The sequence below is a fragment of the Prorops nasuta genome, unplaced genomic scaffold, assembly GCF_024137725.1.
Source record: "Prorops nasuta isolate Cenicafe-Biocafe unplaced genomic scaffold, Cenicafe_Pnas_1.2 PNAS00014, whole genome shotgun sequence".
NCBI lineage: Eukaryota > Metazoa > Arthropoda > Insecta > Hymenoptera > Bethylidae > Prorops > Prorops nasuta.
The window spans coordinates 2,253,310-2,279,993 of NW_027116811.1; the positions used below are offsets into that span (position 1 = coordinate 2,253,310).

The window sequence follows — 26,684 nt, forward strand, 5'->3', positions numbered from 1 at the left end:
TTTTACGTCTACATAGATAAAATGTGAGGTTTTAATCGAAAGCGTTAATCATGGTCTGCTGCAGTGCCAAAAGCAATGCTCTTAAAGCTCCACGCGCAAGTTTTTATGTATCCTAGTATAGCCGGGTCGCATTTTCATTTCCTGTAAGGTGCCATTGACCACGCGTGCAAAGATAATGCACGAGCCCCATGAAAAATGTAAATATACTCTCGTAGCTATAGGACAATTCACGTATATTCTTTTTCCTCACCGAAATCCATTCGACTTTATCTACTTCGCTATAACTCGATTCAAGCATGAAAACAAAATCCTTTAAAGGGTGGAACCTTTTTATGTATGGTTCTCTTCGAGAGTTGCTCAAACTCTATCGAAAAAAATAACCGCGGGGACTAGCAGAGTGGATTACTAAAGAGATATTGAGCCAGGAGGGAATCGGAATAAAAGTGACAAGAGAAAGAATTTATAAGCATTGCCGTTGAATGGAGATCGATCTTTTTCTCGTTCACGCATAATACCATTTTCCTTTATTGAAATATGTGATCGTACGAACATTTCCAGAGTCTGATTACATTATGGTTTATATTTTAAGAGGCTATTCGCGTATTTAGCGTTAAAAGGACTCTTATAGGTTAAATGCACCAATTTAGAATTAAGATAGTCTTTAATTTTGTCGAAAAGCAATAGTTTCATTGAGCGTGGTTTGATACGAATAAATCTCTATAATCTTTTCATGAAACTAGTACAGCTTATTATTGGAAGCAAGATCGTTTAACTTCTGAGAAACGACTGAATCAGCTATTAAGCTAAATATTACCCATTAGGATACTCGATTAAGTTTAAATATTCTTAAAACTGTAAATCTTTACTGGTACAAGTTATTTTTATACCGTAATGTGTGTTCTACGATATTCGGAACAGGTAAATGTTCCACTCCTGTTACATTTACCTCGCATCAGAAACTTACCCTTTATTAAATAGTAAAAGAGGAACTTTGGTATTGTTCATGGAAAAGTAAAGGATAAACTTTGAAATTTTTATGGCGTCGACAAATAAAAACTTTATTTGTACACCGAGCTATGAAATCATACTATGGGGTTAATGTTTATATATTAATCGATGACTATTATATATTTATCGGGATCCTATTTTTCATTCAATAACTCCTGTAAATTGTGTAAATTCGAATCATAAATAGGAAAGTTATGTGTTACGCATTGGAACGCGTAACTGGTACTTTAATTTCCGGTGAAATGCCATTGGCCAGGTTCAGAAAGATAACGGTTCTACCCTACGGAAGTGTGTGACGAAGATCAAAATATTTTATGTAATTCTTATATTTCATTCTTATGACAGCCAGCGGCGAATATGATAACTCATAAAAATCTTACTGCAGTTTCCATAAGTTGATAATAGATCTAAGTAGATTTTAATGGCCTGATAATTAAATCCTGGTACTGTCAGTTTTCATATTTGCAATTAGGGCGAGAATATTTTTAATTATTAAAATTGATTAAACCTTATATTGATATCCGTGCAAAGATAGCTATGTGCAAATGCGATAAAATGCTTATTATACGAAAACGTAATACGAAAAACCGAACAGAGGGTTCAATAAAATTTTTACAACTTCCATAAATTCAACTGTAATTTTCTTTCAGCAGCTATATATCAAGCGTTAGGCTAGGAAGAAGGAAAAAACCAATTAAGAATAAAGGAGGTAGAAAAGCGGATTTTAGCACGATTCATTGAGCTCCGATAGGCGGGAAAGGAAAGACGATGATAAGAAACTGAGCTTAACAGATATTTCAGTCCCAAGTAACTTTGAATACTTTATCATAAACTTTTATAACCAGCATCTGAACTAGTTATTAGAACTGATCTATATTACGTTACAAGTACAGTTTCGTGTAATTTTAAAAACCGTGACTAAAATAATCGAGAGTGCACTATGTACGAGGATTTTCGAAAAATAGAGTATCCATATGAAAATTCAAAGAGATGACCTGGAAAATTTTTTATCGAACAATTACTCTAATGGAGTAGAGTCTGAAATGTATCGATAAATCCGTCGATTCCACGTGAATTTTTATCAGCTTATGGCTTTATCTACGAAACTATAACTTTCTCTGGCGATTCGAGAGCAAAGAGGGGCCAGCAGTTAAAAGGACTAGAGGGTGGAATGGTATAGAAGAGGCAGAGGTGCGGGAGGGTTGCCATTTGGCGAAGGCGGATCGGGTCGCAAGAGGGTTCGGGAGCAAAGGGCGGCTACAATGTGTGGTAAGCTTCGGGGCGAGGGAGGGGATGGCAGTAATAGCCGAAGACGAGAGGGTAGACAAGGAGGAAATATGCCCGTAGCTGCCGCAGGGTAAACCGAAGGGACCGAAAGCGAGACAGCTAGGGAAAACGAGTAGCGAGAGGGCTGCTTAACAAACTGCTGAACTCACGCCTCGCGGGATTTTATTTCTACTTAAATAAAGTTGCCGGGATACGCACTTGTGATTCCCGTTGAATCTGGCCGGTGGACCCAAATTCATCCACGCCCTTCATTAACGACGACGTCGGAAAACTTTTTCTTTTTTTTTCTTTTCTTTTTTTTGTCTCCCCCACCACTTAATTGGCATAATAATGACACGGCTGGTGAGACGATGGTATATAATGAGGATTCGTAACGAGAATGAGTCTCTAACCAGTATAGTGAAATTTTGTACACGCGCCTGAATCTATTACGGAGATTCGGGGATCCCTATAATTGCACGAGATTCTTCTGTATCTGTGTTGAAGTGCATACATGCGTTCATTTAGCAGGGTAACGCACGCTATAACCTGCCGTGTGGTAAAATGCTGACTACGTAACGACTTTGACGTCAAATCGGACGTTTCAGCGTTTTTCCCTTAGGATGCCTTGCTGCCCGGAAGTCCTATACGTTTTCTCATTATCAGCGCACACATAATTACTCAAAATACACTAATTGCCCGGTTAATACAATAACTACGTGGTACGTTATCGCATTTCACCCCAACGGATTAGCATCTAAACTAACTGGAACGCAGTTTGGGACGTCGGGTATTTAGGAAACTAATTTTATACGGCATCTCCATGAGAGATATCTCATCCCTATACTACAGTTTTTACCATAATCTTTCGTTAAATTGTTTGTACCAGTTCACCAACCCACTTATGGCTTAGTGGATTAAATTGGTGTAATAGAAATAGACGATATATTCGCATTGCATCATGAGTGACTTTATTCCACGAAACGTGCCATCAGAAATAGTAGCATGTCAGGAGATCGAAAAGATGTTATTCCTCCTTTCATCATCCAGTGTATTTTTATTCGAAAATACTGCTGCATAGCTGGACTAGTTAATTATTTAACGCAAGCTCCTAATTTCTGTACAGTCAAATGTGAAGGGGGAATCGAAAATAAACCTTTTAATTAAATATTAGAGCCAACTGATTTAAAGTGGAACATTAAATCGATATGCACGATTCCTATTTCTGATTGTAACGTAATTGAAATAATGGGCTAAAATTAATGCTCACCTTGTATGGTCCCAGATTTTCCACAATGCAATTAAAGACTGCATCACGACCAACGGAGATTGTGAGGTTGTTTAAGGGCTCGCTAAACCTTGGTAACTCTGTAACAAGAGAGAGAGAGAGAGAGAGAGGTCGTTGACACAAGTACCTATCACCCTTGAATACTTTACATAATCGTTCGTATACATACTTAGTCACTTGCTTACCACTACTTATGTATATATACTTATAAGCCCACCTTCGAGCACGCCAAAGTTTGCAAAGTATACTCGTAGTTCTGAACGGTGAATGGAGCGTGTTATCCTAAGCGGGTCAAGCGGAGATTAAGTCGGATCTTTATATTTCCCAACGAGCTTCTTGCCTCGTCGATTTTCCTAAATCTCTTTCGATCACCTTGGCATGCGAAATCTTTGCTGGATCGTGCAACTTCACTACTGAACCGGAGCATTCTCGAGTTTTCACCCCCAAGCAAGCAGCTACGAAACTTGGATCCCGTCCTAGTTTCAGGCAAACTTGCCCGCTACGTAACAGCGGAACAAACATTTCTCGGAAAGAATCAACCCCCAGCTAAATTTAATTACTCTCTTTATAATATCATCCATTAACGCGACTCACGGGGACTTTGCGCAAATTCTGCGAGCTTTTTCTCGAAAGCTTATACAAGTTTGAACGGAAAGGGAGCTTGTAGCTTGTTATCGAGGGTATATATTATACTGTATTAATCTCTCAATGATAATATTGGGGTGGGGGTAAGAATAGTTTCGTAATAATAACACAGAGATTATACGTCTGGACAGAAATTTCGCCCAGCTGCTTGAGCTAACGTGTATGTCGTGCAGATTGAATCGCACTTGTCCATATAGCAAGTGTTGGTATAATGTAATAAGCGGTCTTAGCAACCTTTGGGCCCTTACACGTTAAGCACGCGTTAACTACCATTCTGCAAAGGGATATTGATCTTCGTGAGCCGTGAGAAGAGACAACGAACAAACCGTCGTTTAATATGTACGACCGAAGCATAAGTTTCTCTAATCTGTGCTACCTGGTCCCTGCGAATGTGGGGGAAGCACACACACGCGCGCATACTTGTACCTTGGCACTCGCACGTGGGTGTATTTATGGAGAAAGGGGATTACGCATTTACTTCCTTAAGTCATTCGATAATATCCACGGCATTATTACTAGCGCTCGAAACCACATTACAAGCGCCGTGTCACATTTAAGATCGCGTGCGGAGCAGGGGGCAAATGCACTCTATTTATCATTATAATTAACGAGAGTTATATTCACATTGTGTGCTAACAAGAACGCTGAAAACGGCGCGCAACGAAAGCGACGAAGTGCTAATATTTTTACGCCAAATTCTCCTCTATTGAGATATATATTTTTTATAATAATAACGATAATGAATTTTCAAAACCAGCTTTACAGCGAGACGAGCCTAATACGACTTTATCGAAGGTCTGCCTCTTTTCGAGCAGAGCTTCGCAAACCGTACACTTTTATCACCGAGCTTTGGAACCTTAAGAGTGATTACCGAGCGAGCTTATTAACGATCAAAGGAAGCTTCTTTCAAGATGATAGTGTATTGCATATCTGTAACTATAGTAGTAAAAAAAAGTGTAATTAAAATAAGCAGGTATACTCCCTCTTGGGCATGCTTTGAAAATATTCCAGTAATAATTCCAATGGTAATTAGTATTCCACGTTGATATTAATTAAAATGATCGAGCAAGCGACAGAGAAGAGAGCAATAAATTACATAGTGATAGAAAGTAACGTAGAGTTTTGGAATGAATTCGGTGCTAGTATCGAGGGGTCTTTAAAATCTTATTAAATTCTAAGTAAAGGCTATTAGGCTCTACCACTAATCGAAAGCACGTTCCACGATAATTTCAATGCGGTTCCACGCGAGCTTTTTCACTGATACCAGCAAAGCTCGGTAATTGCATCCTGGCTCATCCGTACACGCAAGGAGTATCAGCGGTGCTACTGCTTCGAAACGAGCAGTAGCTAAGTGAGAACGAGATTAGAATCAGTCATTTATTACAGATTTGTAGAATCCTCCTGCATACGAAATCCGGAGATCGTTTGGAGGACCCTCGGTGCTATACCGTGCGATCACTCACTTTACTAACTCAGGAGAGCGATGTGCGTGTCTCCGAGACTGAACAGCCTATTAGCTTTTCCACTTACACCAACACATACCTATCCACAAATCTTATAATTAGCCTGACATATTTCACGTCGCTACATTTCAGGACCACTGTCCGTGCGATGCATCGATTTATTCCGTTTACCCTGAAAATCGACAAAGACTCGACTTGGATATTCTGGATTAGTTCGCTTCGATCTGCGCAGGCTGTAATACCACCTCCTGCAGATCTTATACGATCTCAGCTCCGATAGGAGGAATAAAGACAAATATATATATATACCGAAAGTGCAGAGTCTGTAGGAAGAACGAAGAAAAGCATTGATAACTCATTATTTACGCATTACTCTGCAGTAATCGTGACTGTTACGTCAAGACTGACATTTCGTATTTTTCTTATTCAACATCGCAGTCCTTGAAAGTATCTCGGATATCTGCCTCGCCATCTCACGACCAATAGAAAATACATTATCGTCCGTGTCATCCTCGATTTATCCAAGCTAAGACGTCAAAAGAACGTAGACATCACGAAATAAAGATTTCAACGTTCTCGACGCTCGCTGGCTTAACTCGGTTTCGATGGGAAAAACTAAGAGGAGAAAAAATACCTTGATAAGCTGGAGGGTCGAATATTCAATGCCTATAAATATACACTGATCATCGAAAATCCACTTTTCTCTTCTACTGTCGCGAGAAATTTGCTCAGCTTCGTGGCGAGGTGCGATTGATCGAATTTTCCTGTAAAAAAACTATGTCAAAATGTATAGGGGACTATATTATTGCATGGTTCGCGGAAGAGTACAGGAGGCTGAGTAAATATTTATCATTGAAACGTTGGCTTATCGATTAATGGTACGACGTTAATTAATGCCGTGCATTAAATATAATGAAATTGATAAAACGCTGGACGCAGCTTGGCTTGGCGCTATAATTGATATTTCGAAAAACGTGCTGCACTATGCATTCATTACGACAATGCCTCAATTTTATTTATTGCAAATATGCAAGCGGGATTCGGACCATTTTCATCCGTAAAATATGTGGCTGTAATACTGGAGAGTGTTGTGTGCCCCTTGAAATAACGTACAGTGGCAAAAGTTTTAGATATTCGCATCGGTTCGGAGAAGCGTGCAAATACTGAAGCACGGGCAAATGGTTCTACAGGCTATACTAGACTCGAGTATAAAACGCCCGGTGCGTAATAGCCCTCTGTACCAGTTTACCGTGTCAGACTTCCTCTCGTAAGACTTCCATCAAGACGAAATTGCAATTTTCGAAAATGTGCTTCACAAAAGAATTTTTACAGGACTCTAAAAAGATCCGTGTTATCGTATAACTCGAAATATTCTTTGCCAAAGATTTAATTCTATACAGGATTACAGTGCAAAATGAAAATGTGTAGTTACGTTATATACTGCTCGCAGGATAGAGACGAATAATCACTTATTTCCAGTGTAAAATATAACTGTTGGCACAAACGCTCACACCTATACGTACACTGATTCATTCCAAAACCAAAACAAATGCATTTGTGGGTTTTTTACTACTCTATGGGATGAAGGTTTCCCTCACCAAGCGATTAACGTTTATACCTCGACTGGCATCAGGATCTGGCACGCTAAACCTATGACAATAGGCTCTGCGAAGAAAAACGAATCTCCTAACACCCTCTCTTATTCAATTGCTAATAAAAGCTCTATTTTTGTCACCCTTACTTAGTCAGTGTTGAAATTATTATTATTAATATATTGGACTAACTTTTGAGATAAAAAGAAACATACGTGGCATATGCAGTGATCGTAGAGAGAGAGAGAGAGTGGATGGATTTCTTTTACCTTATAAAACTTCCATTTTCGTTTATTTTAATCTACACTTTATGTATATATTTAACAATTGCCACGAATTTCAACACGCCGTGACTGTGAAAAGCGGACGAATAAATCCTTATTATTATTTATTCACCGACAAGGAGAAAAACAATTTCAAGATTCAATACCTCCTAAAAATGCACTTATATTCATGCAAAATATTCCAATGGCATTCATGTATTCATACTATAATTCTGCGTAGACATATTACATGCATTCGAAATGTAGATACAAACGAGATTTATGAATTGGTCATATTGAAATAGAATGAGAAGATCTCCGTGTTTATTTGGAGGATTCTATCCTGTTGTGATAATGGAGAGAATATGTAGAAAAAATTCTCTGCAGAGATCAAAAACTTTATGCAAACGTCTAGGAAAGAAAGAGAGTATAGGGACTTAATGAATTTTCATGGTGGAATATATATATAAAAATGAACATCAGACGGAGAAAATGAGACGAAAAGAGATTGTGGGACAAAGGAAAAGGTCGCTAGAGAAATTGTTGAGGATAAAACGAGTTTCGAGTCCTAGCACGTCGACGTATTATCATTGATAGAAGCATCGAACTCTTCGTGAAAATAAGCGTTACCTTCCAATCTTAGATTCTAGGATCAATACCTTTTTCAAATATTATTAAAGTAGTGATTAAACGTGTAATGTTAGAATTTCATATACATACAGATTATAATATTTCTGGCGGAGATTAAAAATTGCTTTGAATTAAATCTCTCTTTCAAACTCTGTACATTTTTACCTATATATATATATATATATATATATATATATGTATAAAATACTATCTATTTCTGTAAAATAATCAGCATTAATTAGTATATTCTTTATAAACTGAAACAATCACTCGTATAAAATATTGGAAAAAGCTGCCGAATGTGACGCATTCGGCTTATTTAATTACCTCTTTTATTAGACTTCTTCTTCGCAGATATAATTAATCAATTATTAACTTAATCCAGCATTACCAGATTTATTTTCACCCCGGATTTATTTTAATCTTTGGATAGTTAAAATTGTCCGTTCCACTGACAGATAATAAAATATTTGGTAAGATATTGCTTATGATAGAATGACAGGGAGATACGATACTTATTTTCGAAGTAGCTTTGTAAAATCCATCGCAGAAAATACTACCATCAATCCTACTTGTCTCCGTTGTAATGCGCAGCATAAGATTTTACCACTCGCGCTGAATGTTACTACTGTCTGAACTGCTAAGATAACACTATAAACCTGCAAGATGCTATCTGTCATCCCTTCGTCTTATCGTAGGACAAATGTTGGCAGATTTGGTTTCAATGCTAACCTTAATCTGGTCCTACTCCTCTTACCAGTCTGTAGGATTTAGAATCTAGCTTCAACTGAATCATGTGTCGTTACCACTTTCATAATCACACAAACTATACCATTATAATTTATCTTTACCCAACATTACGGTGTAACGATTGCATCATCGCTTGATAAAGAAGAACGGAGACAAAACTTTATTGGAGAAGGACAATACTTTCAAAACTGCTAGTTATATCAATATATTACAATGTTTTAAAATAGAAATCATAGTGTACATTTTTCTTCGCGCAGAAACATTTTCACGTCCTCCATATTTCATGGATTCCGTTTTAGATGACCGATATAAAGGAAATCGCATGACCTAATAACAGAAGCACGAGTTTACGATAATGCCCTTTCACGGATCCAGGCCACTTTTGAATTCTGGCAGATAAATGGAGTCAAAGACTGTAAATGCTTCGTTCATTCATTCATTGTACTATTAATACAAAACATTCTCTTATCATTCGTTTCGCAATAATAACGTCCAAAAGATAAGTTGGGATAAAAAGTCAATAATTGCAGATTCTTTCATCGTACAATATTACAACAACAAAAAAAGTAAAAATTTTTACTCCGAGATAAAACTGGAAAGCTTCAAAGCCATTATTTTCACTTAATTCCATTAAGTTCTTGTATCTCATTGTAGGAATAATAAAGCGAAGAAATTTATACTTATCATAGAGAATCCAAATTTAAGATTTGATCGTGGAAACTTGCAGTCTGAAGATTTTTATAGTTTCTATAAGGGAGACTATTGGAATTCTATAGAGAGTTTACACTCAATATCCGCGCTAGTATCTCGATGGTGAAGCAGTTAAATAAATTGTATCGCGCTAGATTGGAAAACAATCTCAGTCAACATGACTCCTTCACCGTGTGGGAAAGTTGATCCTTAAAGCAGTCTCCAGGAGACGAAAGAGACCACTGGGTAGTCCCATTGCTTTACGTGCACTGCATCTATATCGAAAAGCAAGAAATATCTAAAGAATGTGGATATCAAGGAGACTATACTGTGCGTAGAATATTGAAACGCAATTAATTTTTCTATGCGTATGCACATCGTTCATGCAATGGTGCTTTTTACATGCAAATAAATCAACCGTTGCTTAAAATGACTTTCATTTCAGTTCCAATTCATATTAAGGTTGCGAGAATATTCCAAGCGTATTAGCTAGGTTGAAAGGCTTCTCCTGAACGAAATGGAATGCGATTGAATGGTATTCCGCAAGATTTTCATTTTAAATAAAGCAATTGTTGATTATATATTTCTATAATTATAACACTTGAGAATAACTTTTTGAATGTAATGTTAGATATATATTCTGCAATTAATAGGTAGCAAATTTAGTATTATTATGCTAAGAGAATATAATCGAAGAATGTTAATAAATATATCCCAGGAATCCTCTCTACATCACGTCTCTAATTATTTTATTACGGTTTTCCTACGGAATCCTCCTGCTTAATTTCTCGCGTTACCGCTTAATTCCTCGATAACGGAAGAAGCACTGATCTCGTTCGCAGAATAACAATAGGAGTGTAGCGTTCAGTTTCCTTTGGAATCGTGGCACGTTCAACATTCCAATTATTTTCAAGGCTAAGCTTGTCGTTTTATCGACGAAATTCCTTTAATGAAATTATCATAAAAAATTATCCAGGGAAAAATGGTCGTAACAAATATTTGAAGCGTCTTAACTGGGGAGTCTTGGTTAAAAGAAAAAATATTTAATAGAAGCAACGTTTAGAAATGGAGGAAAAATCTTGGTACAAAAAAAAACTTAAATTACAGCATAAATGGATAAAAGCTACGTTTAACAACAGGAGAATTATGTAGGTTTGAAAGGCTGCATTGGTGTCGTATTACTACTCAACGAATCGTTATTTAAGTATTTCCGGTGCTCATTAGCAACTTCTAGCAATTTTCGTGCGAAGTAGCCGGGGTTTTCGATTTAAGCACTCGGCAGATATGGCGGGCAGTCACGAAGTCATTTCCTCCTTGGGTTGCGGTGGATGGAGGGCCGCTTGGACGAAAATTGATTGCGGATAGCGCAGGTGACGACGTACAAACTGGAAATGCGTGTTGAAATAGCAGCTGGACGCGCGCACAATGGAGTGGAAGATGACTCGCTGGATATCAACGCGACAAATCAGATTAATTATGAAGCAGAGCCCGGAGGGACCGAGGACTAACGAATCTGGGCACGATTCCTCGCTTTGATAAGGTCTCGGAATCCGATATATCGAGAAATGCTGTACAATCGAGTCAAGCAGAGTTCACGGTGCAGGAAAAAGTATTAAAGTACAGACAGTGGAGAAAATTTCATAATTATACCAATATATAATAGTAACAAAGAATATTTATATAGTAACGTACAAAAATACGTATCCTGTCGTGCAAGCCTCAACAAGTGTATTTCCGAACACATTCATTAAATTCGATATACTTGACTCTCTGCTGAATATATTAATGCACCATGCATCGTCGATCTGTGAGTAGCTAATAAATATTAATTCCAAAGGATTTCTATATCGAGGCTAGAAACATACGTGCACACACATGCATATATATAGGTTATCGCAGGAAATGGATAATGTATTAATAAGCGTAATATGGAAGACATCGAGTACCTAACCGAGTTGCAGTGCTCATCAGTCATGCCAACCTAACGCATATTCACCACCCCTCATCACTGCAGGTATCTATTTTATATAGCATACGTACACATGTTCAAGGAAGCATTAGACGAGACGTCTCGTGTTTCGCAAAGCTTTGATCTTAACATCAGCGATATACCTAAATATCAGTATACCCAATCAAGTTTTGCTTCGGATCCAGTCAAATACTCTTGCGCGATTAGAAACAACTTCAACGCTGAGCTGGCTTTGTTGACTGATAACAAATTTCCGCGAGTAGTTACCTATTATACTCGTTATACCCGTCTGCTTGTTTGTTAAAACTTAATCCACACCGCTTACGCTACACCGTGCATCGTTACCTTAGCGAAAAACAAAAATGATTTATCCGCTGTAAACTATATTGTTTAATGCTCCTATTTGTTCCATTAAGGGTTTAGAGAGAGAGAGAGAGAGAGAGAGAGAGAGAGAGAGGAAATATTGACGAGAGGTATTGTATATATATATATACGAATCGATTGGATAATATATCCTCGCATTGCGGCGGATAAAGATGTTTCGAAGCTTCGGCCAAAGCTCGTTCATTAAAGGGAATCATGCTGCTGTCCATGTCAACGTCGTGAATGATCGGTCAACGAGATTGTGGAACTAGCGCTGCTCGCAAACACATCATTCGCGGACTAATGACATACACTGTTTGACGTGACCCGAGGCCAGATGCTCTTCGTGGCAGCGTCACTTTTCTCGCCATATCACCGACAAAGTCAAGATTGCCTTACAGGATATTTATCCTAGCGTGGAAAGCTTCACGGGGTAAGGAAAGACATACAAATTTCGAGCTAAGCTGCTTGAAAAAGGCCGCTACTAAATCCACGCGAGTTTCGCATAGAAATACTGCCAAAATTCGCAGGAAACAACAAAAGCTTTGTTTTACGATATAAATCTCGAGATTTTCGTCGAAATATTCTCGCCATAGGAAATTATAAGAGAATAACTTTGAGAAATATAAAGGGTCAAATGTATAGGGTTGCAGTTTAATTAAAGCTAGAGCGTAGCGGGGTGTGAGTTAGGGTTTCGCAATAATTATATGAACTGAGAAGGTGGAATTTATGAAAAGTGTGCTTGCGAAGCTCGAGGTGTCGAGAATCGCGTGCGATGGCTGTTGGCACGAAAAGTGTGTCAACGTCGTCACTTGGTTTGGCATTGTTTTCCTCTGATAGATGTCGTAAGTATAATCTATAAGAGGCAGGGTGAACGCTAGGTCTCACCGGCTAATTATCATTGAAATGGGCAGGGAAGAGCGGACGCGGGTGCGTTTTCATTGCGCCAGTAATAAATCTAGGAAAGAGATAAGCGTTATCGCGGTCTTTCGCCAACACCTATCTGTACAATGCCGCATTCCCCGTTCCCACTGTAACCGGAATCAAGCCTATTATACCCCTTCGCGTCACCCTTGTGTCCCATTCCATGTATATACCATACCAAAATTCCCTCTTCATTATATCTCTATCATAGACCATTTCTTCTAGAATCCCCCTTATCTAACTGATAGCCACTTTACTCGCAATTTCTTTCAGCTCGAGCGAAAACTCGTAAAAATTTTATTATAAATTTTCAAAGAGAAATCAAGCATATTCAAGGTTTTTATAGAGGGCCAATAGAGAACGGAACGATTTGTCAGAGTCGTAATATAAATATTTGCAAAAGTTTAGCTGAGCGCGAATATCACTGGCGAAAGAAAACCACTGAACTGGTTTGTAACCTTTCGAGCAGTTCTTTTCAAGTGAGTGCATGTCGTTTTTCTCGGTGATGCGTGACACGTCGATTGGTCCTGCCCGCACCTATCAGCTGAAATCGATTGAAACGAAAGCCACAGAAGGACGGAAATCGATTCGTAGTCAATACGTTTATTTGCTTCCGATATAAGTACTCTTTTATTTATATATACCGTACATACATAAAAGAAGAAACGATAGAACGGTAACAAAACAGAACCGCGAGCCTCTCTTTAATAAAACAGCACGACCGCGAGCAAAATTCCGCAGCTGTATGTATGAAAATGCGGAGGGATAAAATTCAGCGATAAACTAAATTTCGGAACATGAAATTAAGCGTATGGTGCTCGAGTGCGAGGTGTTGAAACAGCGGATCATCCAAGTGCGAATGTGGGCAGAGGGGGGTGGGAGAAGGTTGCGAAGCAGTTTGTGCATGCCGTTGGAGGGCGTCCGAAGCATCGCAACGTCAGGGAATAACAGGTTTATTGCTTGGCTCATATTTGTAAATACAACGTCGCGTTAAAGTTGCAAATTGATCCTAACCGAGCACATCGGAGTGAGTCGCATTCTCAGCGATCGACGCGATTCAAAGTCCCGGCGATAGGTGGATAAGCCCTTGGAATTGACCCATCACGATTTCAGGCGTAATTGTTCGCGAAATAAATTAACTGCGCGCATGCAACGTACTTTAACTTATTCAACGTCAGCAGCGTGCAGAAGCTATCTTTGCGGACTGTGAAATATGTTGCCACTGCATGAACGATACACGGATCGAGGTGCAGGCTACTGTGGGACGAGATGTGCGAGAGTGCTGCGCAATTTGCTAATGAATATCGAACTTTCTTGCTGCACCGATTGGTAAATTAGGTTTCGCCCTTGGGACCGACCGAGAGCCGTCAGCGTCGACCCGATCCTTGCAGAATTTCCTCCCTCAACGCGGATATTATAAACCGTCGTCGTCCGCCAGATAAACAGGAGATAAAGCGGAATTATACAAGATCGTCGATGTCGCTGCTTGATAATTAAATAAGTTTTAATGGTTTCCTTGCGCGATTACACTTCAGCATTGGTACGAGAGTGATAAGAGAGAAAATAATCGTGCAAAACTTTACGACTCATTCGCCATTCTGCCCGAGACGAATTAATGTTTTTGAAATTCAATTAAAGAGACTTCTCCATTTTATATTCCCCATCTCGCTAACCTCCATGTTACTCGTTATTAGAATTGTGAAATTTTGTAACCAACAAACATTGGTCGTTTTATTGGCGAAAATTCCGTTGCGCAATATCGTAATTCTCGGCTATCACGAATTCCGTTGTTGATTATCGTGATTTGATAGTGGACTGTACGATGCATATTAAACTGTGTGACGTATGTGGTGCGGGACCATAAAATGTGTCAGTCTTTAAAGCTGTGTTTTGCACAAAAGAAGAGCTATAGAGCGTATAAGAGAGAGAGAGAGAGAGAGATGAATTAAAGGGTCGATCGTTATTCTTCCAAGAGGTGCTGCAGTGTACGGTATATAGCATGGTGGAGAAAGAGCCGAGTGGAATGAAGCGGCAGTTTGATAGCTAATTTGCAGTCATCGTGAAAACTTAAATACGTTGTTAATTCGTACCGGTCACTGTGTTTGTCGCGATAGCGATAGCGCAGCTGGCGAACGCAACACAAAGACATTTTCCTTAGCTGTACTAAACCCGTCAGTCACAGCAAAAACTTTAAGCTTCCAGGTATAACCAGACGTTACCCAACAGGCAAGCGTCATCTGCGATAACACTGCATTGATTTCAACGGATGTCACCACTGGAGCTTGAAAATCATAGCAAGATTAAATTTTAACGTCGTAATCAGATCCAGCTACTATATTATAGTCCCAATAACCCCCCCCCCCTCCTACCTCCCTCTCTCTCACTGCTTTTCCAACTTTTCTTTCGATTACTGGACGCATCGTTCATTCCTGCCCGAGGCACGCGCAATTTAGTTTCTTATGCTCCTGCACTCCCAATCGTGTACTTTTCCTTGGCCGGAGCAATTACGGTGCGTTTTAATTAAAAACTCTATTAATCCACGACAGCCGACTAGGATTGGCGCTCCCAGTGGGATAAACGATGTCGCTTCGAAGCATCAAAAGATACTTTTAACGCTATATACGAAACAGATGCCTCACCACGAGGGCTTCCAGGAATGCACTTTCGAATGGCCAACAATGACTGGACCACCCTTATTTTCTCCGCTCCGACATCGAATTCTGTAGCTTTCTACTTTATCAAGCGAGGCTCCCAGGAGGAGCGAACCGTCCAACTTCCGGAATCAAAATGACTCTAGTACAGAGAAAGAGAGGAAGGGAGGGAGGGGGGGGGGGGAGAGAGAGAGAAAGTTTTGCACTTTGCGTTTAGTTAAACCGTTGGCCAGGATGAAAGTTCTGGACTTTCTAGTAAAATCTGCTTTGGGGTCTGTGTGGCAACCAATGGAACGGATGGGGGTTATCCGATTAGGCTAATCTTCGAGCACGCGTTTGTCATTGGTCCGTAGTTAACGTATTTCACGCGTGAGCCAGCAAAAACGTCCTATGAGAGTTGCTCAGATATGAATAATAATTAATCGGTTAGCGCGAGGACCGCACTGAAACTTAATGCATCTCATTACTCGACTGCACCACAAGTAAATCTATAATAAAGAAACGTTTCAGTGGCTTTTGTACGTGGCTCCGCGCCAGTGCTAGAAGCTTTTCTACAGGAATACCTAGGCTAACCTATATATATATATATATATATATATACCGCCTCGGCAAGGGAAGGATTTGCAAACGGGATCGTCCTGCCGAGACACTTAGCAAGGATAACGGCTCCGTAAGATTCTGGCCAAGCCGCGACGTAAAGTTCCATCTTAAAACACAATTTAACCACGGCACGTCTTCTATATCCGCGATGGAATAGCTGCGATAGTCTCCGAAAACAGGTTGGGCGAGGTAACTCCAGTTCGAAAGAGAATCGTTTTTTAGCAAATTTTTCACAACTAGATTCCTCATTCCTGACTCAATCTACCTTGATTGTCAGTATGCTTTATTATGAAGGAGCTTAACTGCTTTCTTGAATTTATTTCTATATTTAAAATTTGCAAAGAATTTTTTGTTTATAAGTGCGAGTTTAAATTGTTAATATTTAAGGGCACATGATGTTGAATTGGCTATAACGAATGCGAGCTTTTTCCTATAATAAATATAGTATTTATAGATGTAAGGAAAAATATCCATTTGATAAGCCTTTGGGAATGAAATAGACAGTTTATTTACAAACAATCGTAAACGCCATAAGTTGTATTCTTCTTATATATTATACGTATTTGAAGTAACTACAATCTTTTCGGAGATATTTTTTCAATTATTACGCTTCGTCAGAAAAATAAATAGAGAGAAGAAATTAAAGATTAAAAAAACAAACGTCAACCGCACGTTTTGCTCCGAAAGTCTTTCTCATTTAACAGACGTCCGAAAACGATAATTTTGATTAAAATGTTACATTTTAATAGAGAATGCGTCAAGAATACAACATACCGTAAAATCACCTAAAATAAGTTTACATTAAATATTTTTTAACAATAGGATTTATACTTATAATTGAAAACAGATGAATGTTATAATACAGCTTTAAATATTTGTATACACGGATTACCAGCGTCACTGTTTAGTCAATAATAAAGCTATACATATAGGTATGTATAAAATATCAAGGATTTTCAACAACAAAGTTGATCCAATGCACAATAACCTCCGTTATGTTAACTGTAAAATATTTTAATTACGCTCGTTTTATCACGTGTTCTCTTAATTGCTTTCTTTCATGGAATATTACTTTAAAGTCCAGCACAACTTTTGTCAAGTAGAAAACGAATATAGAGGTAAGGCTCGAAACGTCTTTCAATAGTTCAATCGATGATTTACAGAATCTAACGAAGGACTTGTTTTCAAAGTTGAACGACTAGAAGAGACTAGGTTGCATCTCCCGGTAATTCTACGGACCTCTTGGCAAATTAAGTTTCACTGAGAACAGCGTAAAGTTTCAATCGTATAGAACAGTGTGATTCACGATGAAATCGTACAGTTAACACGCTAAGTGTAAAATAGTGAATTTGTGAGTGTGGGTAAATTGTCCAAGTTCCTATCATCCAATGTATTAGCAGTATTATAAATTTTGTTATAAATGTTATCGAAGGTACAATATTCATCGATAATAGAGATATAATAATTCCTCCTCGTTAATGGATTTTTTTCTAAGAGGTGCCATATTTGTATATATGAAGCACATTTAAATATTATTACGGTATATTAATTATCATTGTTAACGAAGCATGTACATATAGAAGGGATTTGGTCTTTACTGCAAATAATTCAAGTTTTCATAAAGTTAAAACATTTTCATTAACACAAAACATAAATAAGATTTTCTTTCGATTTCTGATTTATTATTATTTAAACTTATATAGCATGCTAACAAGCTGACTTTGTTTCCAAACTTAATTTTCCATTCATTGAAATTTCTCAAACTATTAGAGAGTTCCTCTTCTCGAGAAAGCTCTTTATGTTTACATTTTTAATAAGAGTTTCTTCCGTGGATGTTGAATAGCTTAAGATGAGAAACAAATACGTATAAAAATGATTAGACTCGACGAAAACATCCCCAGCATAATAATGATATTAACGAAAAATTGCGAAAGAGAGATAGCAATTGGATGAAGAGCAAATGTCGATAGTCTCAATTAGGGTCGATCGGTTTCACTAGCGATTTTCGTTTCTCTTTGTACGGCTCGAAGTGCTGTTGCATTGATCGAGCATGTTATTCCAAAACAATTGCGGAAGAATGGAACGCACGAGGCGAGTACATTGATAAAGCAGTAAAATTAGAATGCGACATAGCGAAGTTTGGAAATCGACAAGGAGACAGTATATATGAGATTATAGTAGCCAGGCCGATTCGAGGAAGCAATTTTGGTTTGATACGCAGCGAGACGTGGATAATTCCTATTGGTGCACAGGTGATGAACAATGGTCGAGCAGCCAGTTGTCGAATTTAGTCAATGCAATGACGCCACCGCCACGACGATTAGAAACTTGCTGGCAGTCGTCAAACATCCTCCGTCACCGTAGACTCGCCGTAAGTTTTGCGAACTTTGGCTCCGCTGTGTGTTTCGAGCAATGTTTGACTTGGAATTACAGCACGGCGCGTCGGTGCCAGGGCGAAATAGCTGGACGCCGATTACAGAAGCGTAGCCAGAGGCGGAAAATCCGAACGTTGAATGAGAATCGATTTGACAGGGAGTCGAACCCGGTAGATACCGGTAATTTGTGACACGCGATCTTGCGCCAAATGAAAACTTGATGCCGTCGCAGGGATCATCGTCTTGGCGCCAAGCAAACGCTGCACTCCAACCGCAACATCCCCCACACTCTTTTCTTTTAGAAAAAAAATCTACTTTTTACCCAACTTTTCTCAAAAGTTAAAAATACTTCCGTCCCCTTGGAAAAGTCCAAAGTGCAATATGTGGAAAATATTTCCCTATCCTCATCGAGCAAATATTTAATTAAAACTTGAGAGATAGATCATTCGAGGTTCCAAGATTGCTGATACATACAAAATGCTCGAAGGAGATTCTACGAGAAATGTCTGACGGATTGAAAATATAACGTTTTGCGTTGTTTTCTTTCTTTATTGATATTATGTAGAATTCGAATTTGTTATACGTGCATGGTTTTAGGAAGATTGTAAGCTGGGTGAGTGAGGTGTAGCATTGTGCAGATAGCAAGTTGTCGAAAAGAAAGAGAGGGAGAGATAGGGTAAGAGGGGGCAGGTAGATGGAAGCTTTACTTCTTGAAGATCTGAGGTGCCAGGCTCAAACAGAGAATTCAACGTATTCAAGCGAACTGCGAACGACAGGCGCGAGAAATGGCACAAAGGATCCCATTAGGCATTGCGCGGACGCAGATCCTGCCCTTTGAGTGCAGACAAATCAACGACAAGTCGCGTATGTACCCAACGGACCAGCAGAAACCGGACGTCTGGGTGCATCAAGCTGGGATCTCCATCGTCCAGAAGCTCCGGCACCTCGTTACTCCCACTCGCCTTTAAGGAATAACGTCCCTACCAACCGGAAATGTCTCCACGACTTTCCACCCTCGACGCCACTCCTTTCAAGTCAAAACATACAATCGCCTTCCCCCCCCCCCCAACGTATTCCCAACAGAGTCCCACTGACTTAAAATCCCTTCTTTCGGAAAGAGAAATACAAAACTCCCGGCTATACAATTATTCGGTGGAAATAACAAACCATCATTATATATTCACAATATTATATATCAGTTTTATTTTAGAAATAATTATAATAATCATTGTGAAATTTGACAATGGAGTATTCGTTCTCTTTACTATCTCGTAAAAGTTTACGTTTATAATTTCGTTTCTTTCTCGCTAATGCCGTAGGTATCTCGTTACCAAGAGATAATTCGGTAATAATTTTTATTAATATTGCGCTGAGCATATAAAATTCTTAGGAAAAGTAGTGGTTTCCATTAACGCCCTTCCATTGGACTTGTTAAACGTACGGTTTTGAATAACTTGTAGGGAGTGTAATATACATATACTATTTATTAAGAGACATCTTTTGTTCGTATTCACGTGTATAATTGGAAGCTGAGACGTCTGAGGTAGCAGAAGAGCTGGTGGAAAAACGGATGGGTAGTGACAGTGGAAAATGGGATTTCGATCGTTCGTGGGACACCGAGCAGTAGCTGAAGAACGGTCAGTGGACAGCTGTGGTAAATCGCAAAGTGAAACGAGAGTGAACTATTCGGAATAGAGAGAGGACAAGGAACTCTTGGTAATATTAAACCAGGATATTAACCGTCGACAGTGCTAAAATTAATTCTGCTAAAAAAAAAAAATCATAACTTGACGTTAAAATTCCAAAGGAAAAAGAATAATCGAAGAGTTCTCAACAATTGATTGAAATTTCATAATTAAAAGTGGATATAATTCGATATTGAACTTGGAGTAGTAAGTACAGGTGCATGTACGACGAGAGGACGGCAAGTAAAACGTGCGGGATTAATGCAAAAATTTAATTTACTTTCTATATCGGAAGATAGGAGTATGGAGCGCGAGAGATGTTTGGTCTTTGCTGCTGTAAGTGGAGATTTGGTGGATGCGCGAACGGCGATGAGATATATTTTCTATTAAATTTTCGACTAAGCTCGTTAACGTGCGGAGAATGCATTACGCGTTGCGGAGGGTTCTACTTCTCATTCCGCCTTGTTTCCTGGCAGCCCCACTAGCGCGCATTTCCACGAGGAAAACAGGGACAAAACGCTTATACCTAAACTTACTAATACCGGCTTCTCCTAATGACCCAAGTCCGAGATAGCGCCACAACACGAAAGCCGCATGTAAGAAAACCGATACCAGAAATTAGGAAACACTCTGGCCCAAGCACCTCGTCATGAAATACGTAGAATTTTAACGATAAGCGTCCTTAAAAATAAAACCTACTTATTACTTTGCGCTCTCTATAAAAGAACAAACTGAAAGTTTTAACCGGGAGTCGTCGACGGGTTAATTGAAATTCATTTCGAGCAAATGGAATTGTTTCGTTAACTGTTTATCGGGTTCATTATTTCACCTGCTACAAGTTAACTTCGTTGGAATTGATAAAAGTTTTTATCGACGATGGAATTGGAGGAAGAGGCGGTGATGGAGGGGGAGGTGGGAGGTTGAAGTGGTTTTAGTGGAGAATGCAGAAGATTGCGAGACTCGTACGTTAAGTTAGTGGCGGATTCGGCTAACGACCGTGGGCCAGGACGATTTCCAGGCGCGTACTTGGCGCTTTCTAACGACGACCGTGCCACGAGGGTCTCCTATATATGGGCGTGAGATCAGCGAGGATTAAATGGAGCGTACGGAGGTCGAAGAAAACGTCTACCGCGATTATTTGCGGCCAACCTGAGAAGTAAGAGGCTGGCGCCTGGGACGTCGGATACCCCCGGTACCTTCAAAAGGAACTATATATATATATATATATATATAGAAAGAGAGAGAGAGAGAGAAGCCACAACGACCATCGCCAAAGATAATCGTCCGTTTTCACGACCATAATAAACTTGCGTGACGAATCCTCCATTGTGCGTGAGAACGCGTACTTATATGTAATGTATGCAAAGCTTGGCTCCTTTAATTGCCAAACTTGGAATTACCCCCTTTGCTGTATATATATATATATATATATATATATATATATATACGTATATGTAAAAAGTATTTTGTGTTCGTTGTTAGCGTTATTTTATACCCAAGCATCTCCTGGGAATTACTAGATTATTCAAATCTAGAATCACGCTGAAGTTGCACTACGTTCAAAGTGACCTTAAAACCTCTCGAGTGGACCTCGCCGAATTATCAAATTAAATTCCAAATCGTTCCTGGTTGGACCAAGGGTTTTTTGGAAGATACTCGAGGGGTGATTTGTTACGACTGAAATTGAACGGTTATAATAATGTTTTCTAGTACAGACTGCGAATGCTGGACTTCGGAGTCGAACGAATTGATTTTGTGGGGTAAAGGGAGTAGAGGGGGGAGGGGAGAGTGCGGGAGCGGAGGGAGAAAAAATGTTGGAAAGCAGGTGAAACAGTATGAGGGCGAAGCAAATAATGTTGGGAGGATTAATTAATTGCAGTTGTGTAACTCGCCGTGAAATATTATGTGTGCGCGGGTTCACGCGATCTCGTCCAGGTAGAATTTCACGCACGTGGAGAAAGAGAGATTAGATTAGTTGAGAGACAGAGAGTGTACGAGAGAGCGAGATAGACCAACGGGAGAGCGAAGGGGAAGTGCAGGCGCGATTATTTTGGTTCTCCGACACACAGAGAGGATTTAGTCGAGTCGAATTGGTATTACAGAGGAGACGGTGATTGTGAAGGGAAGGTACCTTTAATGAGATTGATAATGGGGTGGTTATATAGTCCTCCGCTTCGACCCTACAGACCTCCACTCTCGATTCTACCCCCCCCCCTCCCCCCTCCCCTCCACCTCCCTTTCAAACCGCCTCCGAGGGCATTGCTCATTGATTTCGTGGCCAAGTTAATCGGACTGCGAGAATTTCGTATTTCAACAAGCTTTCAGCCTTTACTTAAGTTTAAACACTTGCCCCAGAAAAGCTGCTAATTGGCCACCCATGCTCGACCACCCCCAACCAATTCCCCTTCGTCCACTCTCCAGACCCATTCTCTCCACATATAGCTATTACGGAACTGCGCGCTCACTCGGAAATGCGATTCCTGCATTTTCAAGGAAATTTCGCGGTTCGGCCAATTGAATTTATTAATAAGATCCATTCAATCCGAAATGTAATGCTCTCAGAGTTTTTACCTATAGGTAAATCGTGCAGGGTGAGACTGGAAAGAACAATCAGGTAGAACCGTCGGGCTGTTGCTGTCCAAACTAATAAAATCTCTTTTCTGCTCCACCTGAATTACTTGCCTCCCAATTGTCCGATAGTTTCCAATGCGAGCTATACGAAAAAATCGATTTATTGGCTTTCATGTGTCAAAGTTATTCGCGAAACGATGACCCTTTGAAAATTGTGTTATCCCTTTGTATACATACTCCATCTCTCTTTCGCTGTATCGTACTTGTTTCGGTTAATGCATTTCGATACTTCGAATGTTAAACTTGACTGAAATCAACTGTTGTATTTCACTTTGGAAATGTTTTAATATACTGCTATTATAGTGATTTCGAAAATTTTAACAGAACAAATGTTGTCAATATAGTGTACTTATTGTTAATACGCCTTCTATTTTTTTGTTTAATAAAATAAACATTTCGTGGGGAAAATATTTTATGGATACTGCAGAAATGTTATTTGATGGAAAATTTTTATTTCCCTGGCGGTTCATTTTGGTGGCTGTGGTAGTTTGTTCTGGGATCTATACGTGAGATGAGAGCTAGATGATTCTGAGAAATACAATTTATTTTTTTTTTGTCAAAGACCCCGGTCAAAGTGAGTGATATTCACGCAGCAGAAAAGTTGTTTACATCTCATTCATTTTGCCGAGCACGAAGTGCATCGAGAAAACTCGCCTGTTAGCTCATGCGTCAAGGTAAAGTGTATCACGGTGCTTGTTCCGGACGAGTGAGCCAGAGTTGATACTAAAACAGTCATGGAACTCTGCACATGCGAAAACGCAGTAAGCCTCCTATTGCTCGTGAAACCGTTCGAATCGCACCATCGTCCATTCTTTTCCCTCGAGCATCCTAAATTTCACTCGTGCTTCTTCCATAACACAGAAATGACCTTCTTTATCTTCGAATTAATTGCAAAGATTTTTCTCAGCTTGAATCCAGGTTTAAAATATTCAAGAAACGCCATAAATAGTGACGAATGTAACAGGAGAGAGTAATTACCAAAAATTCTTCGGTTTTTGAAAATTAAAATTAATTTGGAAAAGGGAGCAACAGAGCAACAGAGCAACAGAGCGAGAGAGCGAGAGAGAGAGAGAGATCCCGGTGATTTTCGTGTTTTCACTTTGTTTCAAAACAATGTCAAGGAAGTTGCAGTTGTAGAGGCAGAGCAAACCGCTCGTGTGCTTACAAAAGGAAAACAGGGTGTATCTGGGAATTCCTGTGGCCAACCAGACTTGTTGAAGGTCTTCAGTTCGAAACTCTGTTATATTCTATGCTTTTCCAAAATATGATAAGCTCACGCATGGTGACCGAATATATCACACTGCTCGACGGTGTGTGTATGTGTGATTTATTACGAAGCCGACGATTTTTCATCGGGCGAGCAACAAAATGAAATGATTGATCACGCTTAAAAAGAAAGGCTGCGCTGGGAAAGAGGACATAGAATTTATTTATTACAATTTTTGTGATTAAACGGTCACCGTTAATTGGATAACATTCTCACACTACATTAAGCAATTATATTGTATATATTAAAAATTTTCCCAAGCTAGGAACAGTTTTTATAAAATTATTGCAAGAAACACAAGTCTCTGCTTACTGATTTTAAATGATTCACGTATTTTGTAATATTCTTTGACATTCGTTCCAGTTAAATTGCAATGAAAAATTATTTATCCATAGTTGACATTTGATAATTAATGAGCAATTAATGAAAATATTTCAAGAAAACAACTCTAGTCCAAATAATAACAAGCATCAAAGTGCTAATATATATATATATATATATACAGGGTGTAACGAAACGACCGCCTTTTCTCGTAACTGGAGGTTCGGGGTGACAAACTGAGTGCACGTGTAAAATTTCGTTCGAATCGTTCAAGAGGTTTAAAAGTTATTTCTATTTAAAAATCACCCTTTTTCAGTCCTTTTCGAACGACTTTAACTGCATAATGGAAAGTGGAGAAAGTGAAAAACAATTGATGAGCACCCAGCTAGAATGTTAAAATTATCGATCGCGTGCGGTAATACTTTTGCTATTTAATTCTTTAATCTGGCTATTAGATTAATTTTAAAAATAACAAAATCCTTTATATTACAATTCCAATTCAATTCAGTACAAGCATCATTGACTGATTTGATGGAAAGAGCGAGTTGACGCAATGTAAAGGAAAGTATCAAAAGCTAAGATATCGCGCGAGCGCAATGATAACTTAATAGACAATGCATGAGGGCATTCTCTTTCTACTAACGAAGCTAAAGGGAATGATTCAAAATCAATACATTGATGAAGGAGAAAACTAAACTCACCCATTAAATGTTCTGCAAGTTCCTTTAAATCGAAGTTTTTGAAAAAGCTTCAAAACTGGCTCCTCGATGATTTCCAGAAAGCACACTACACTGATTTTGCATTTAAACACTTGTGAATTAAACAAATTAGGTATTAACCTACGTTTCTTCAAAACACTAGAGAATTTGACACTTTTGAACTGTTTGAAGTAGGGTGATTAAGAGTGGTCGAAACGAATTATTGATTATTCTATCTCTCTGTGTCTCTCTTTCAGCCTACTTCAAACAGTTCAAAAAGTGTCAAATTAACCGGTGTTTTGAAGAAACGTAGGTTAACACCTAATTTGCTTAAATTCGCGAGTTCTTAAATGCAAAATCAATGAAAGTGTGCATTCTGGAAATCATCGAGGAGCCAGTTTGAAGCTTTTTCAAAAACTTCGGTGTAAAGGAACTTGGAGAACAATAATGGGTAAGTTTAATTTTTTCTATCATCAATGAATTGATTTTAAATAATTCTTTTTACCTTCGTTTGTAGAAAGAAAATGCCTTGATGTGTTTCCTATTAAATTATCAGTGCAGTCGCGTGACATCTTAGCTTTTGATACTTTCCTTTTCATTCTATCTTCTCCCTCTTTCCATCAATTCAGTCAATGATACTTGTATTGAATTGATTTGGAATTGTAATGAAAAGGATTTTGCTATTTTTAAAATTAATCTAATAGCCAAATTAATGAAATAAATAGCAAATGTATTATCGCGCGCGATCGATAATTTTTACATTCTAGTGGGGTGTTCGTCAATTGTTTTTTCACTTTCTCCACTTTATTATGCACAGTTAAAGTCGTTCGAAAAGGACCGAAAAAGGGTGAGTTTTAAATGGAAATAACTTTTAAACCCCTTGAACGATTCGAACAAAATTTTACACGTGCATTTGGATGGTCACCCCGAACCTCCAGTTACGAGAAAAGGCGGTCGTTTCGTTACACCCTGTATATGAAGTTGAACGAATATTTTCACGCAAGGTATACGAGAATGCCATTCGCACATTCAAGTTTGAAAGTGTTCGGCGAATGTACAGAGGAGCCATTACAAGTCAGGAAACTACCCTAACGGAATATGAAGCTGTAATAAAATGTAATAGTAGTAAGCAAAAACAAAACTACTTCAATACCTTTTATACCTTTGATGTACCTATAATCCTGTATCACAGAAAACATCTTCGTTATACAGACCAACTTGATCCATGAAACTTCACTCTGTATTTTTGGCCGGAATACCAAAAATGACAGTTTGAGTGACAGCTTATCTTACTTTAAAACATACTTTAATGTTTAATTTCAATAATAATAAATGGAAACAATTTAAACACACAGAAAATGTAAAATTCGTGTAGTAGGAAAATTTCTAAGGTGTTCTTGAAACTTATTAGTATATATAGAGGCGATAAAGATTATGTAATCCAGTGCATGCATTTTACTCTGTAATTTAACCAACGTATTTGATTCAATAGTGCAATGGCTAAGGGACATCGATGACCCCATAAACAGTTTGTAAAGTAATTAAGCAACATCTTCAAATGTGTTTATATACTTAATTCTTATATTATCCATTAGTTATGATAAC

General features: G+C 38.7%; 1 protein-coding gene across 4 annotated transcripts in view; it reads right to left on the bottom strand.

The window, feature by feature from the left end:
• LOC136778543 (lachesin-like) overlaps positions 1-26,684 on the bottom strand; it is a 72,474-nt gene that overhangs the window by 36,678 nt on the left and 9,112 nt on the right. For all 4 annotated transcript variants that reach the window (XM_066735495.1, XM_066735494.1, XM_066735493.1 and 1 more), the window contains exon 2: positions 3,545-3,642. In XM_066735495.1, coding sequence (XP_066591592.1) covers positions 3,545-3,642 — 98 coding nt within the window. The remainder of the gene's footprint in view (positions 1-3,544; positions 3,643-26,684) is intronic.